This window comes from Balaenoptera physalus, assembly GCF_965194825.1.
Source record: "Balaenoptera physalus genome assembly, chromosome: 2".
NCBI classification, from domain to species: Eukaryota; Metazoa; Chordata; class Mammalia; order Artiodactyla; family Balaenopteridae; genus Balaenoptera; species Balaenoptera physalus.
In genome coordinates, this window is record NC_138883.1 from 86648452 (window position 1) to 86662646 (window position 14195).

The 14195-nt window shown below is 41.9% G+C and overlaps 2 protein-coding genes across 10 annotated transcripts in view; both read left to right on the forward strand.

Moving 5' to 3' along the window:
• TMEM62 (transmembrane protein 62) overlaps positions 1–3582 on the forward strand; it is a 45668-nt gene extending 42086 nt beyond the window's left edge. For all 7 annotated transcript variants that reach the window (XM_082453095.1, XM_082453094.1, XM_082453099.1 and 4 more), the window contains 2 exons: positions 261–379; positions 2727–3582. In XM_082453095.1, coding sequence (XP_082309221.1) covers positions 261–379; positions 2727–3053 — 446 coding nt within the window. In that variant the 3' untranslated portion in view covers positions 3054–3582. The remainder of the gene's footprint in view (positions 1–260; positions 380–2726) is intronic.
• Positions 3583–3713: 131 nt separating this feature from the next.
• CCNDBP1 (cyclin D1 binding protein 1) lies at positions 3714–14110 on the forward strand. 3 transcript variants are annotated; one of them, XM_082449924.1, is made up of 11 exons: positions 3715–3908; positions 4137–4196; positions 4490–4569; positions 7342–7423; positions 8263–8359; positions 8536–8603; positions 9188–9264; positions 9612–9892; positions 11037–11097; positions 12706–12752; positions 13006–13490. In XM_082449924.1, exons 1-11 carry the CDS (start codon positions 3800–3802, stop codon positions 13118–13120), a joined length of 1077 nt encoding a protein of 358 aa, XP_082306050.1. In that variant the 5' UTR covers positions 3715–3799; the 3' UTR covers positions 13121–13490. The 3 variants fall into 3 exon arrangements, with proteins under 3 accessions (XP_082306051.1, XP_082306052.1, XP_082306050.1); XM_082449925.1 differs by lacking the exon at positions 12706–12752 and having other exon boundaries at positions 3714–3908; positions 13006–14110; XM_082449926.1 differs by lacking the exons at positions 4490–4569; positions 7342–7423 and having other exon boundaries at positions 3714–3908.
• Positions 14111–14195: the final 85 nt, after the last annotated feature.

Below are 14195 nucleotides of genomic sequence, written 5' to 3' on the forward strand. Positions count from 1 at the left end.
CTGTTTCTGGAATCTATTCCAGGTATAGTGCATGCTCAGGCAATTTTATAATCTAGAGAAATATGGAGCAAAGGAGCAAATAATTGGTTAGCTAGGATATTGAGTGTAACACAGAGATTAGCAAAGAAGAAAAGCTATACAAATAAATGCTTATAGATGACTAGTCTCATATTTCTTCATTATTTCTATAAATGCATCTCATGATGCATGTAATCAGTAATAGTTATTTAACTTCCTTTCTTGTTCATTGCCTCTTTCAGGACCATGGTTTGTTGGTGAAATCACTAAAGGCAAATTGGGTTGCTGCTTTTCCTTTGGGATCTTTGTTGATGGACGTTTCCTACAAGGCAGTGTAACGTTTATAGTTGGAATTCTCCAGGTAAGAAGTCAGAAATGCAATTTAAGAACATCTTGGCCTTGTTGGACTAATTGTATAATAGTTGTGAATTAAATCCCAAATCCCAAATTTAACACCATAGATCACGTTTTCTAATTTACTGGCAGGGCAGTCTTTAGTATCTGGTGTTTTGTTTGCTTTTAGAGTGCTTCCTAAGCTCTTTCTTCCACCACTCTTGTATGTAAACATCCAAAATACAGTTTTGGCAGGAAGTTTTATAAGAGGTGAAAGAGCTTTTTGTTTTTGTTGTTTGTTTCACTGTGCTTTTTCATCAATAAACAGTGAAAGAAGAGACTTATGGGAGAATAAATGGGACTAATGGGTAAAGCAAAATTGGTTATGATAATGAAGAAGGAAATTGTTTCAGAGGGAGGAAAAGAAAAATAGACACACAAGAAAAGTGGGTCAGCTACCCAGTGGAAGCTTTCTAGTGATGTCCTAGCAGTACACTTGTTTATGAAACACTGATATGTGAGGTTTACATTTGGATTGAGATTCCTTTAGAACAAACACAAATAAAAAACGCAGATCTATAGCAAATTTCTATAAATGGGTTTGAAAACTATTTACCTAACAATTTATTTATTGTACTCATCTGATGGGGCTAATGGATCAAAATCTGAGGTGATGATCTGGAGTTGTATAAGAGATCCAAAAACATTGTTTGAAATGAGTTCACAGCCTCATAAGAGGGCAGTAAAACATGATCAGCAGGATTAGAGACAGACAAGTAGGGAAGATCTTTGCCTAGTGAACACTGACCACAGGCCAGAATATTCTCTGTTTAGCAGCATTTTATATGTGACTAGATCCGGGTCTAGTTCAGTTTTCTATTATGTAGATGGAGGCTGTCTCTCAGGAGCACTCTTATTCCAAGTAAAACCTGACCCTTACCAAAAGGTGGGCTTATAGTCATATTTTAATAAATAGTACACTAAGAATGGATATTATGTATCATCTAGGCCCATGGCCCCTAAATCTATTATATCTCTGACCTAGACCTCTTCTCTGCACCTCAGGTGCCTATATATCCAACTGCCATTTTGCATCTTCCTTAGATATCTAACAGGAATCTCAACTTAATATACCTCTAACAGGACCTTTAATTTCTATCCCTGAACTGGTTCCTCCCCCAGTTCTTTACAATTTCAATAAATTATCCAGGATGTATCTTCTCCAGGGTGTACCTTCAATTTTTCTCCTTCCCTCATACTTTATATATAGTTCATCAGCAAGTAGTACCGTATTTGATCTACCTCCAATACATGTGCTGAATCCACCACTATTACTATTACCACCACCCTTGTCTAAATCATAATTATTTCTTGCCTGGGCTACTACAGTAACCCCCTAACTGGTTTCCCACTGCTGCTCTTGCCTCCCTATTGTCAGTTTGCCACAGAGCATGCACTGTGGTCCTTTTAAAATCTTAATCAGCTCACTCACTTCTCAGCTTAAAACCCTTTAAGCAAATCAGTGACGTGATCTGGGTCCTGCTGACTGCCCCTGTTTCCACCTGGCTTATCATGTTCCAGCTAACTTCTCCCACCTCTGGGCTTTTCATTTGTTCCTTCTGCCTGGAATGCACTTCCTTCCACTGACTCATTTCTGTCCTTCAGGCCTCAGAGGGCCCATCTCCCAGTTACCCTCCTGTGACCCAGTTATTTTCTTCATTGAATTCATCACAATCTGTAATTATCTTCCCCCTCCTTTTTTTTTTCTTTTTGGTTTCTCTTCTCTCTACTAGAATGTAAGATCTATGATGCATCTTTTCCAACTTGGTCACCCGTGTGTGTGTCCCTTGCCTAGAGCCTTGCACAGTACCTGCCATATAATGGGTGTTCAATAATTATTTGGTGAATGAGTGACTCATATAGTAGTTAAACTTGGATTATAACTTAAATCTTCTAATTTATATTCCAGTATTCATTATGCCACTTCAAATACAAATGCAGAGAGAAGAAAAAATACTGATACCCAAGTACCCCCTCACTCTGCCAAAAATAAAAAACAGAGTACTGTACATATGTGTATGTGTCTGTACACCCACATATTCAGTTTGTTTCTACCTTAAACATTATTTGAGGGCTTCAGCATAAATGAAATGACACTTGCCTTTAAGATGAACAAAAGCATACAGGAAAATAAACAACTAACTACAAGTCAACTATTGTGAGTGTTATAAGCAAGTGTGATTGAAGCATAAAGAATCAGTTAACCCCCAAGAGGGAAAGCAACATATTTTTAAGAGCCACCAATAATATGTTAGTGAGACCTGACCCTTCCAGGGCTTGCTAATAAGCTAATAGTCCTGTTCTACTCTTTCCAGCTGGTGTTTTTTAACATCCCCTTGATGGTTTACCTGTGTTGGAGCTTGCTACAGCGGTGCTTTGGTCACAGCTTCAGGTCTCATCTCCATCAAGGAAAATACTTGAAAATCATACCTGTTCACCTACTTATGTTACTGCTGTACATCTGGCAGATTTATTCCTGCTACTTTCTTCATATGACATACGGTACTCTAGCTTTATTATTCTCCCCTTTGCGGACCTGGTTGACACTGGTGACGCCTGTTCTCATTCGTTGTGTGTGGACACTGAACCCTGCCGAGCTTGGAACCTTCATAGTGCAGTTAAAAAGCCACCTGAGCTCCTGAAGGCCACGTCTCATCATCCACCTGTGTAGCCCAGGCGTCTGCCCCAGCAGCAGGCGGAAACCCAATATTGGCGGGCAAGACTTGGACGTTCCTTGGACGCCTGGGAATTGAGGGGATTACCCACTACTGATTCCTGCAGAATGGACTGCAGAAAATTCTCTAAATAATGCCATGATTCCTTCCTTCCCCAAGAAGGCAAAGGGTTGATTTACTTTTGTGAAGAGAAAGCCCTAATCTAGGAGATCCACAGGCCAGGGGCTGGTGGATATGGGAGTATCTGTGGCCCACCCGGTGTGTTTTTTACGTTACCTCATGTAAAGTAAGTACCTAGCACAGTGTCTGGAACTCAGCAGCCTATAAGGGCGCCACATTAGGGGCAGGGAACCAGTGCACACTTGGGCCTGGCCCTGACTACCCTTGGTTAGTTCCCAGTCCTCTTTTCCAGCAGGGTTATGGGCTGTCTGCTTCCTCAGTCGGGGGTGTTTTCGAGTAATCAAATATCAATAAATGAATGATCAATAAGAAATAACTCGGGCTGGGACTGGCCTGTGTCGCCGGGGCGGGGCGGGGCGGGAGGAGGTGTAGCCGCGCTTCGAAGCGCGGAAGGAGGCGCGGCTGGGCCTCTGGGCAGGGGCGGAGCGGGGCGGGTTGTTGCCGGAAGCGAACCCGCGGCCCGGAAGTGGGGCGGTCACGGCAGTACGGCTCCCGCAGCGGCTTAGTCAGCGGACTCCCTGCGTCCTGCTGAGATGGCGAGCGCAGCTGCACCTGCAGCCGCAGACTCCACCCTGCCTCCGCCTTTGGAGCAGCTCCGGCACCTGGCAGGGGAGCTGCGGTTCCTCCTTCCTGGAGTGCGGGGTGAGCTGACGTATTGGGGACGGACGACGGCCGGGGCGGCCTTGGGTGGGAAGGGGCGAGGCCGTGGCGGCGGCGGGGTCCGGGCGGAGGAGGTGGGGTCCGGGCGGAGGAGGTGGGGTCCGGGCGGAGGAGGTGGGGTCCGGGCGGAGGAGGTGGGGTCTGGAGGTGGCTCCGCTTACCTGTGCTCTTTCTTTTGCGGCCGCCCGGCCCGCATGCCGCGCCCACTAGTCGGCGAAGCCCGGGAGACCACCAAGGAGTTTGATCGGGAAACCTTTTGGAGGAGACTCCGTGAGTGCCTCTCCTGTTGCAGGCTGCCATCTCTCATCTCTTGCAGCGTCCCTACCACTTTCCTTCCTGCTTTCCCCCGCCCCATCCTGTCTGTGCGGATACCTCGCCTTACCCATCCTCGGCACCTCTGAGACTGAGATAGAAAACACTGATTTTGGGTTGTTTTTTTGAGACGTCTCTGCCGGCAAGGGTGGAGAGGGAACGCATTATCTTCAAAGTCCATGCAGCCGCTGGAGCCTTATCCTTTTGGCACTAACATATTGGCTCCCGCCTCCTCCTCTGTCACCCCCCAGGTGAGGCAGCTATGGCAGTGTCAAGGGCAGCCACGACTCTGACCGAAGTCTTCTCTCGACTTCCACTGCCGTCACCACAGGTGGGCTTCACTTTCCTACAGTTCTTGTGATGCCTCGTTATTCCTTAGGAATCCTCTCATTTTCTTTCCACGTTTTACACTCAAAGCTGGGGATTTAATTTCCTCATCTGTCAAGTAAGATGGTGGTTCTCACATTACAGGATTGTTCTGAAGATCAAATTGCCAAATGCAGTAGCTGTCATGGGGTGGGCAGCTCTTCTAAATATTGGTTCATTCTGAAGTTCATCCTGGTTATTTCCCTTCTGATAATTTTTTTTTAAAAAGCACTTGCTATTTGCTAGGTGTTTTCACATACATGATCCCCATCTGACAGATGAGTAAGCAGGCTCAGATGCTCAGGTTAAGGTGGGTAAGTAGTGGAGCTAGGATTTAAATTAGGTTCCATCTAATGTCTAAGCTACACCTTTTTTGTTATACTACATAATACTCTTCTGTATTGAATTATTTTTATATTAGTAATAATGTAGACAGTATAAAATTCAAAAGATATGAAAGTTAAATGTGCTAAAAAGTTTATATCTCCTGTCCCTTGTTCCTTTTGTATTATTCCATATATATGCTATGCATATACACACTTACGTATATATACCTGCTTCTTTTTACACAAATGATAGGATACCATAAACACTTTTCTGGACCTTTTTAAAAAAAACTAACAACATAGCTTGCAAATTGACTTTTGGGAGCGCATATAAAGTTGCTCAGTTCTTTGTAATGGCAGCATGGTATTCAACAGAGTGGATATAACCATAATTTATTTAACCAGTACTGTGTGGACATTTAAGTTGTTTCCAGTTTGTAACTATTATAAACAGTGCTGTGGTAGATTGCCTAATACAGTCTTTGTGTATATCTGTATATCGGTAAAAATTCCCAGAAGTGGAATTGCTAGAACAAAGAATTTGTGCCTTATTATAAAACTTTATTATAAAATACTTGAAAGTAAATATTGTTGGCTGTGGCCAGGTATGCTCTATGCTCAGTTTTTCTAGAGCTAGTTATACTTAATTTGGGAGTAAGTTTGTTTTAAAATGGTGTATTCATTGCCTTATTTTATTTTCATAGTCAATACTTTCATTCTCTTTCTCAATTATATATCTAGATGTTTTGAAATGAAAAAATCTTCTCTTGCTGCACCTACAGTAATAAACTCTCTCCACTTACATACCTCAGAGATCAGAGATGAGGAAACGAGAGAATTGTATGAAAATACTTTAAAAGTTTGTTGAAGAAAGTCAATCTTTATTTCAAAGGGAGTAGTAATGTTACCTTATTTTTCTTATGTGCTGACTCCTTCCTTCCAAATACACTTAGGACTTGTGGCTAAAATTCACAGCTAGTAAGATACCATGAGGAGCAAGAATAGAACTATTTTTCTGGATATGCTCAGGACAGTGGTTTTTTACTCATTGATGAAAAATTAGAATATGGTTTTATTTGAATTATATATATTTGAATCACAATTGCTTTCTTAGGATCTCAGCGCATTAGTTCTATTAAAGAATGTTTGGGAGTTTTTTTGTTTTGTTTTATTTTTATTCCAGTTCTTATGGCCTGGTATTTTTATGAAATTATATGTTTGAATGTTGAAACAATGTCAGATTGGCATAAAAGTTTCTAAGTGCTCTCAGTCATTGTACTTATCCATCCCAGACTGGTAACAGACCACTTATGGACTGGCACCAATCTGTGGACCACATTTTGCAGAATGCTGGCTTAGAATTGAGCAGAGAAGTGAGGACAGAGAAGGTAAGGGAAAGCCAGTGACTGCTTCGAAGGAAAATAGTCAACATTGAGCATTGTAGAGTCCTTGCTAATTACCTTTAGATATATTGAGATTCTGTTAGAAAGAGACAGAGACAGACACAGAGGCAGAGAGACAGACAACTGGTTAATGGTCTAAGATAGAGTTGGCAAACTTTTTCTGTAAAGGGCCAGATAGTAAACATTGTAGGCTTTGCAGACCAACTACTCAACTCTGCCCCTGTAGTGTGAACACAACTGTAGACAATATGTAAATGCAAGAGTGTGGCTGTTGGGACTTCCCTGGTGGCTCAGTCGTTAAGAATCCGCCTGCCAATGCAGGAGACACGGGTTCGAGCCCTGGTCAGGGAAGATCCCACATGCCATGGAGCAGCTAAGCCCATGCGCCACAACTACTGAGCCTGCGCTCTAGAGCCAGCGAGGCACAACTACTGAAGCCCGTGTGCCACAACTACTGAAGCCTGCGCACCTAGAGCCCGTGCTCCGCAACAAGAGAAGCCACCGCAATGAGAAGCCCACTCACCACAACGAAGAGTAGCCCCCGCTCGCCGCAATTAGAGAAAACGCGCGCGCAGCAACGAAGACCCAACATAGCCACAAAAAAAAAAAAAAAAAAAAAAAGTGTGGCTGTGTCCCAGTAACACTTTATTTACAAAACCTGGCATTGGTCCTGATTGGGCCCTTGGGCCCTAGTTTGCCATCTCCTGGTCTAAGATACGGTGAATACCTCAAAACAGGTCACAGATATCTTGGGATATAGAGTATCAGGAATAAGTTTTTCCTGCTGTTTCTTCATGTCTTAACCAGTTGTCTGCTCAGTATCTGGTATCCAGCTAACTCCTCTCTGGTATGTTATGAGAATAGCGCAGGGCCTAACTCATAATAGGACTTCAGAAAATGTTTGATGATGCTGTACAGATGTCTGCTGTCTTCCACAGTAGATGGGTTGACCACATTGATCTAATCCATTTCCTTTTTGCCTTCTGAAATTGGCTTATCACCTCATAGGAAACCCAGAAGTTCTCTGAACAAGCCCATGCTGCCATCAAGGCAATTATTGCAGTATACTATTCGCTTCCCAAGGATCAGGGTAAGCCACTCCATACACATAAGCATTCAGTTTATGGGATAGGTCTTTGCTACTATGACAGCGTCTGTCCTGAAACTTTTACCTTTTCCTCATTTTGAGCATGTAATGTAACTTTCTCCCATAAAGTGCAGTCAAAGGTAGTTATGTAATATATGTGACCTCCATAAGTAAGCCTTTGTGCCAAGGTTCAGATGCTGTGTTCCCATCTCCCCTGCCTTGCCTGACTCTTTTTTTTTTTTTTTTAATAAATTTATTTTATTTATTTATTTTTGGCTGCATTGGGTCTTCGTTGCTGAGCACGGGCTTTCTCTACCTGCAGTGAGCAGGGCCCACTCTTCATTGCGGTGTGCGGGCTTCTCATTGCGGTGGCTTCTCTTGTTGTGAAGCACAGGCTCTAGGCGTGCGGGCTTCAGTAGCTGTGGCTCGTGGGTTCTAGAGTGTAGGCTCAGTAGTTGTGGCACACAGGCTTAGTTGCTCCGCGGCATGTGGTATCTTCCCGGACCAGGGCTCGAACCTGTGTCCCCTGCACTGGCAGGCGGATTCTTAACCACTGCGCCACCAGGGAAGTCCCAAGAAGCCACTGTTTTTAATGAATGAATACATGCTGTCATGGAAAGATTTTGTTCCAGATCTCTTTTGGAAAATACCACTAAGGAATGGTGGGAGGAGCAAGAAAATGACATGGGGATATAAATAAGACCTGAGTTTTGTGTTGGCACTCCAGTTAAAGCATGTGGGTGCACATTACCTCAAATTCTGTAGGGCTTAGACTCTCAGGAAAGCAGATGGTGACTTCTGGAAAGACGACCAGGCTGCTTAGTCTTTGGGTTTGGCTACAGGAATCACCCTGCGAAAGCTGGTACGGAGCGCCACTCTGGACATCGTGGATGGCATGGCTCAGCTTGTGGAAGTGCTTTACATCACTCCAACTCAGAGGTAGTGATGCCACAGTTGGGGTTATCGGTTAATGGGGTTCCTTGCTTCTGGGAGGGGGAAAAAACTCATTTTAACAGCAAAGTTACTGATAACTGAGAATAATGACCAGCAGGAAGGACCTTTTAGGAAACAGGAACCTAGGTTATTGATACATCCTTATTGATTCCTTTCTGTAGCCCGGAGAACCTTATTTCCTACAACAGTGTCTGGGAGGCGTGCCAGCAGGTGCCTCGGATCCCGAGAGGTGGGTGAGAGTGCGAAGTGGACATTGACTCTGCTGGCCAAAGCAGACAGACCTCTCGTATCTAGCTGCCAGTTTTGTAGTATATATGTATTTTTACTTATATAAAGAGCTTAGTGAAGTAGATCTGGTTTATCACCAACATGAAAAGATAGGTATTAATACTTTTTGCCAGTCTTTTTAGTTCTCATAACTTCTAAATTCAAACACTCTCTGGCTGTGGCTCTGTCTCTTGTTGAAAGATGTGGTTTTCTCTTCTGGTCCTGCCCCAGGGGCAGTATTTTGAGGACACTGAAGCAGTTATGAGGTAGAGCCTGCTGGGCCAAAAGCTGTGGTCATCCAAGAGGACCATGATGAGAAACATCATATGACCATTTTATTTCTTCCTGTGGTGAATGACAAAAAGCTTTTCAGTCCCCATCTGGGTACCCAGAGGATGTATGTGAGAAGAATTTTACATTAAACTCCTGCCCTTGTTGACTGTCCTTGGCACTCCCTTCAAATGGGAACATTGTTGCTTTTTTCAGACTTAAGAGAATTGTTGGGTTTCTCCTCTAATTGTAGTACTTCCAATTCTTCACTCATAGATAACAAAGCTGCAGCCCTTTCAGTGCTGACAAAGAGTGTGGATCTTGTGAAGGACGCACATGAGGAAATGGAGCAGGTGAGGGGACCTCTGTCTTTGATGGTCATCAGAAGGCAACTCTGTGTCTAGTAGATGAGGATCGGTTATAAAGAGAGAAGATGTGCTGAGCGTCGACCAAATAGGTCCCATCCTCACTCCTGTCCTCCATCTCCTATCTCCCACCCCATGCTGGTGTGTGATTTAGTACCACTCCCCTCTGTTCCATTGCTGCACTAGGAGAGTCAGAAGAGGGTTTATGAAGTGATTCAACTCTGTAGCCATTAGGGAAGTAGCTGACTAAAGTTTGGGGACAACTCAGACATGATGCTGAAAGTACAACACCTTTTTATTTTTTTGGCATTCGCATGTATCATGGTGTGTCTTAGGCTGTGGAAGAATGTGACCCTTACTATGGCCTCTTGAGTGACATTGAGGAGGACAACTCTGACAACCACGGTGATGAGGAGGATATATTGGGATATCCAAGCAATCGGGACTCGTATTGGTCAGAGGAAGATCAGGAGCTCATAATCCCGTGCCTTGCACTGGTGAGAGCATCCAAAGCCTGCCTGAAGAAAATCCGGCTCTCAGTGGCAGAGAATGGGAAGAAGGATCAGGTGGCCCAGCTGGATGACATTGTGGACATTTCTGATGAGATCAGCCCTAGGTAAGCGTGATCTCCACTCAAAACATCTGAGCAGCAGCATTCTGATCTCAACTTGTGCCGTCAACCCAAGGTTTTTTCCCACCTTTTTATTTTGAAAATTTTCAAACCTACAGGAAGGTTGAAAAAGTATTGGCAGTGAGTACCTATGCCTCCATCTAGATTCACCTATTGTTCACAATTTTTTCTGTATTGGTTTATTTCTCTATAATTAGAGGTAGCTTTTAAAAAATTGAAGTAGATGTGCCATTTTTATCCCTGAACCATTTGAGAGTAAGTTGCAGACATTAATGACATTTCACCCCTAAATATTTCAGCATGTATCTCCTAAGAACAAACATTCTTACTCTTATTCTTAGTATTATGTTTAAGAAATTTACATTGACTATGATAATGTTATCTAATATTCAGATTTCCCCAGTTGTCTCTACAATGTCTTTTATAGCTTTTTTTTTTAAATTCAGGGTTCCATCAAGGTGTCATACCACATTTGGTTGTCTTCTCTTTGGTGTCTTGCAACTAGAACAGTCCCTGTCCTTTTTAGCTTCTTTTGACATTGACTATTTTTTTTTAATTTATTTTTTTGACATTGACTTTTTTAAAGAATCCAGGTCAGTTGCCTTGTAGAATATCCAACAATCTGGATTTATGTGATTGTTTTCTCATAATTATATTCAAGTTAAACACTTTTTGGCAAGAATATCACATAGTTGAGTGTTTTGTGCTTTTCATTGCATCATATCATATCGGGGAGGCACATGGTGTTAGTTTGTCCCATTATTGGTGGTATAGTAATAACTTGATTGCTTGGTTAAAGTGGTGCCCACTTTAGTGGCATTCAGGGATGAACCCTGCCTGTGTTAGTTATTTATGGTTTCAGGTCCTCACATTTTTAACTGAATTAATCATGTCCCATCCTACTGGTCAAGGGAGGTTTTCCCCCCAGCTTCCTAGTGAAACAGGGTATGTATGTATTCTGTAAATACCAGTTGAATTGGTTATTTATTGGTTGCCCAATTTAAGGAACCGATATGCATTTCTGGGAGTCATTTTTTCACTAGTCACATCCTTAGTTGTGTACTGGAGACCACCTAGCTGAGCTTTGTTCCTTCTTTGTTAATGGTTATTTTTGCTTTCTCCCCTTAAGTGTGGATGATTTGGTTCTGAGCATATACCCACCTGTGTGCCATCTGACTGTGCGAATCAATGTAAGTACCGGCTTTGAGGGAATAGCTACAGACCTAATTGGTAGAATTTCAGTAATCACTAGTATTTCCTTTAAGCTATAGGGAATATGTTTATTTGTTACACTTGGATGCAAGTACAACAGTAATGTCACGATGTGTTTGTGCTTGATCTTTATCAAGCTGAATTTGAATTCTAATAGCCACAAGCTCTGGTAGTACTCTCTTCCATAACCACTTGGGTAATCATTTAGAAAAACCCAAAGACCTTGGAAAATCCTGCTTTGAAAAGAAAGTCTTAATTACTACAGTGCCTTAGGATTCTTTCAACCTGAAGTCACAAGTTTCTAATTTCCTATATAGGCCAAAATAGGTGTTTCAGAAACATACCCTGTTTTAATATCAACACATTGTGTGATTTAACCACAAGGATTAAGCTCTTTATAAAATTCTGATTTTATTGTATTCTTTCAAGTCCTGGGTCCTATGTTAGAGTTCTATTCTCTTATTTTTATAAACTTCAAGTTCTTATGTCTCATTTTATTGGAAAGAGAAGTAAAACTGCCAGTGGCTTATATTTTACCATCAGATATAGCAATACTAATAATATTTGGTAAATTAGGTAGTGGAAATTAGAGTGATCAAATGTATCTACACAATGTGCAAACACCTTGGAGTTCAATAGGATCCTTTTGGGCATTAACTTTTTTTTTTTCCACATACACTTTTTTAAAAGTTGACTTCGTAAGAAATAAACATCTTTAGCAATATGCCTTGTCAGTTACCCCAAATAAAATTTTAAGGAATGCACAGTGTATTGGTAACATACATACATCCTCATGTTATCTTGTTATTGGTATTCCTAAAATTCTGTAAGTAAATTAAAAAAAAAAAAAAAATCTAGGGGCTTCCCTGGTGGCGCAGTGGTTAAGAATCCCCAATGCAGGGGACATGGGTTCAAGCCCTGGACCGGGAAGATCCCACATGCCGCGGAGCAACTAAGCCCGTGCGCCACAACTACTGAGCCTGTGCTCTAGAGCCCATGAGCCACAACTACTGAAGCCCGCATGCCACAACTACTGAAGCCCTCACACCTAGAGCCCGTGCTCCGCAACAAGAGAAACCAATGCAATGAGAAGCCTGCGCACCACAATGAAGAGTAGCCCCCGCTCACCGCAGCTAAAGAAAGCCCGTGCAGCAAGGAAGACCCAATGCAGCCAAAAAAAAAAAATCCAATTTGTTTCTGCTATATATATCCTGAGCTATCAGCAGTTGGGACAAATTCAGGTTATATTCTTCCTTTTTCTGTTTTCTTTAATTAAAAAAATATTTTAAATATAGAAAAACTTATAAAGATGTTATAGCAACAGTATTAATAAGATTTTGCTAAATAGAGAAGAATCCATGATCCCACCACCCTAATCTAATCAACATTTTTGTTTTTCACTGTTTACTCCAATGGTCTTTTTATTACTTGAGTATTAAATAATACTTAATGACTTTTTTAAATGACTTTTTATTACTTGAGTATTAAAATATTTTAGCTCTCCTTCCCCCCCCACCCCCTATTTTTTCCCTCCTTTCCTTTTTATGGTAGGGCTCAGGGTGAGTAACTTCTCTGTTTTTTTCTAGTGTGCAAAACTTGTATCCGTTTTAAAGAAGGCACTTGAAATTACAAAGTGAGTATGAAGACTTATCCCCAAATAGCTTTTTGAGAATAAACCTATACAGCCATTCTCAACTCCCAAACCCGCATTTCGAGGAGTAGAAGCTGAGTGTAGTGTTTTCTTTCAACTTTACCTGTGGAGCAGCTGAATTTCTGCAGAGAAACTTGCCTTTTCTTACCGTAATTTTCCCTGTGCTCCCTTTTGAGGGTAGGTTTTTCCTTGACAGTATAATAAATTTAACTTCTCTTTCCCATTCCATTCACAGAGCAAGTCATGTGACCCCACAGCCAGAAGATAGTTGGATCCCTTTACTTATTAATGCTGTTGATCATTGCATGAACAGAATCAAGGAGCTCACTCAGCATGAAGTTGAATCATGAATTTTCAGGCTCATTTGTACTCTCCTGTCTCCCTTTCTTACTGTCGCAGCCAAGCTCTGATGTCTGCTTTTAGAATGGAGCTAGGATACTTTCTGGACCGAAAGGGAGGTCCTATCTATACTTATCAAGAGACACTATTACCAAAGTTTGTTGATTAGGCCAAACTGGCAATTATTTATAAACCATATGAGTATGATATGTTTTTCTGTGCCAGATATAAAAGATAATTGTATGAGTTTTTATTCTTGAGTTGCCTCTCAGAGATTCCTGGGGAAGCTGCCTTATTCCCTTTTTGCAATAAAGTGTGTCGTTTCATTGCTAAAGATGTTGATAATCTCAATAAAATGCTTACCTGCTAGTGGTTAAATGAGTACCTTTCCAAAGTGTCTTTTCTACCAGAAATATGTGGGTTGAGACTAACAACATTGCTTTTGTTTAGGTTTCTAGGTCTAAAGATCTTATTCTGATCAGAAATATATTTAGAAGAAAAAGACTTGACTTTTTTTTAGAGCAGATGTCTCCAGAACCCCTCTTAGTACTTGTGCATGTTATAGAATATAATTATTCTTACCAGAAAGTTCTTCTGAATATTATTCCAGTTTAATCCATGCCTCTGTTGGTATTGAGCTTGTGAAAATTAATAAAGGGAAACCTTCTTTAAAATGGAGTTGAGAGGCCAGAAGGGGCGGGGGCGGGGCGGCTCTCATGCAGTACCACTCTAGGTCAGGAAGGACTGTCAGTTCCGGACCGGAATGATGTACGTTGCCTCTCCTAGGGGAAACTGACTACCCCAGCTACTAAGCCAGAGAGAACCCCTCATCCCCCTGAACTCTTGCTTTCCTCCATGGAATTTTGTTCAGAACAACTCCCAGCTTCCTCCTTTTTCCTCCTTTGTTTGTGGGACTTGCCTATGGCTTTCACTATAGCCTGTTAGACCCGAATTGCAGTTCTTTGTTATTCCTGAATAAACCCATCTTGCTGGTAAAATAACTGGCTGTTTTATTTTTTAGGTTAACAAGCTCAGCTGTTAGGTTTGTTCACCTTATCGAACAGGGTTGTTTTCCTTATACATACT

Excerpts from the sequence above, each read along its gene's own strand:
- CCNDBP1 (XM_082449924.1), top strand. The coding sequence starts at position 3,800 with ATGGCGAGCGCAGCTGCACCTGCAGCCGCAGACTCCACCCTGCCTCCG. Across the intron at positions 7,424-8,262 it reads TTCGCTTCCCAAGGATCAGG|GAATCACCCTGCGAAAGCTG; the intron begins GTAAGCCACTCC and ends GTTTGGCTACAG. Across the intron at positions 8,360-8,535 it reads TACATCACTCCAACTCAGAG|CCCGGAGAACCTTATTTCCT; the intron begins GTAGTGATGCCA and ends TCCTTTCTGTAG.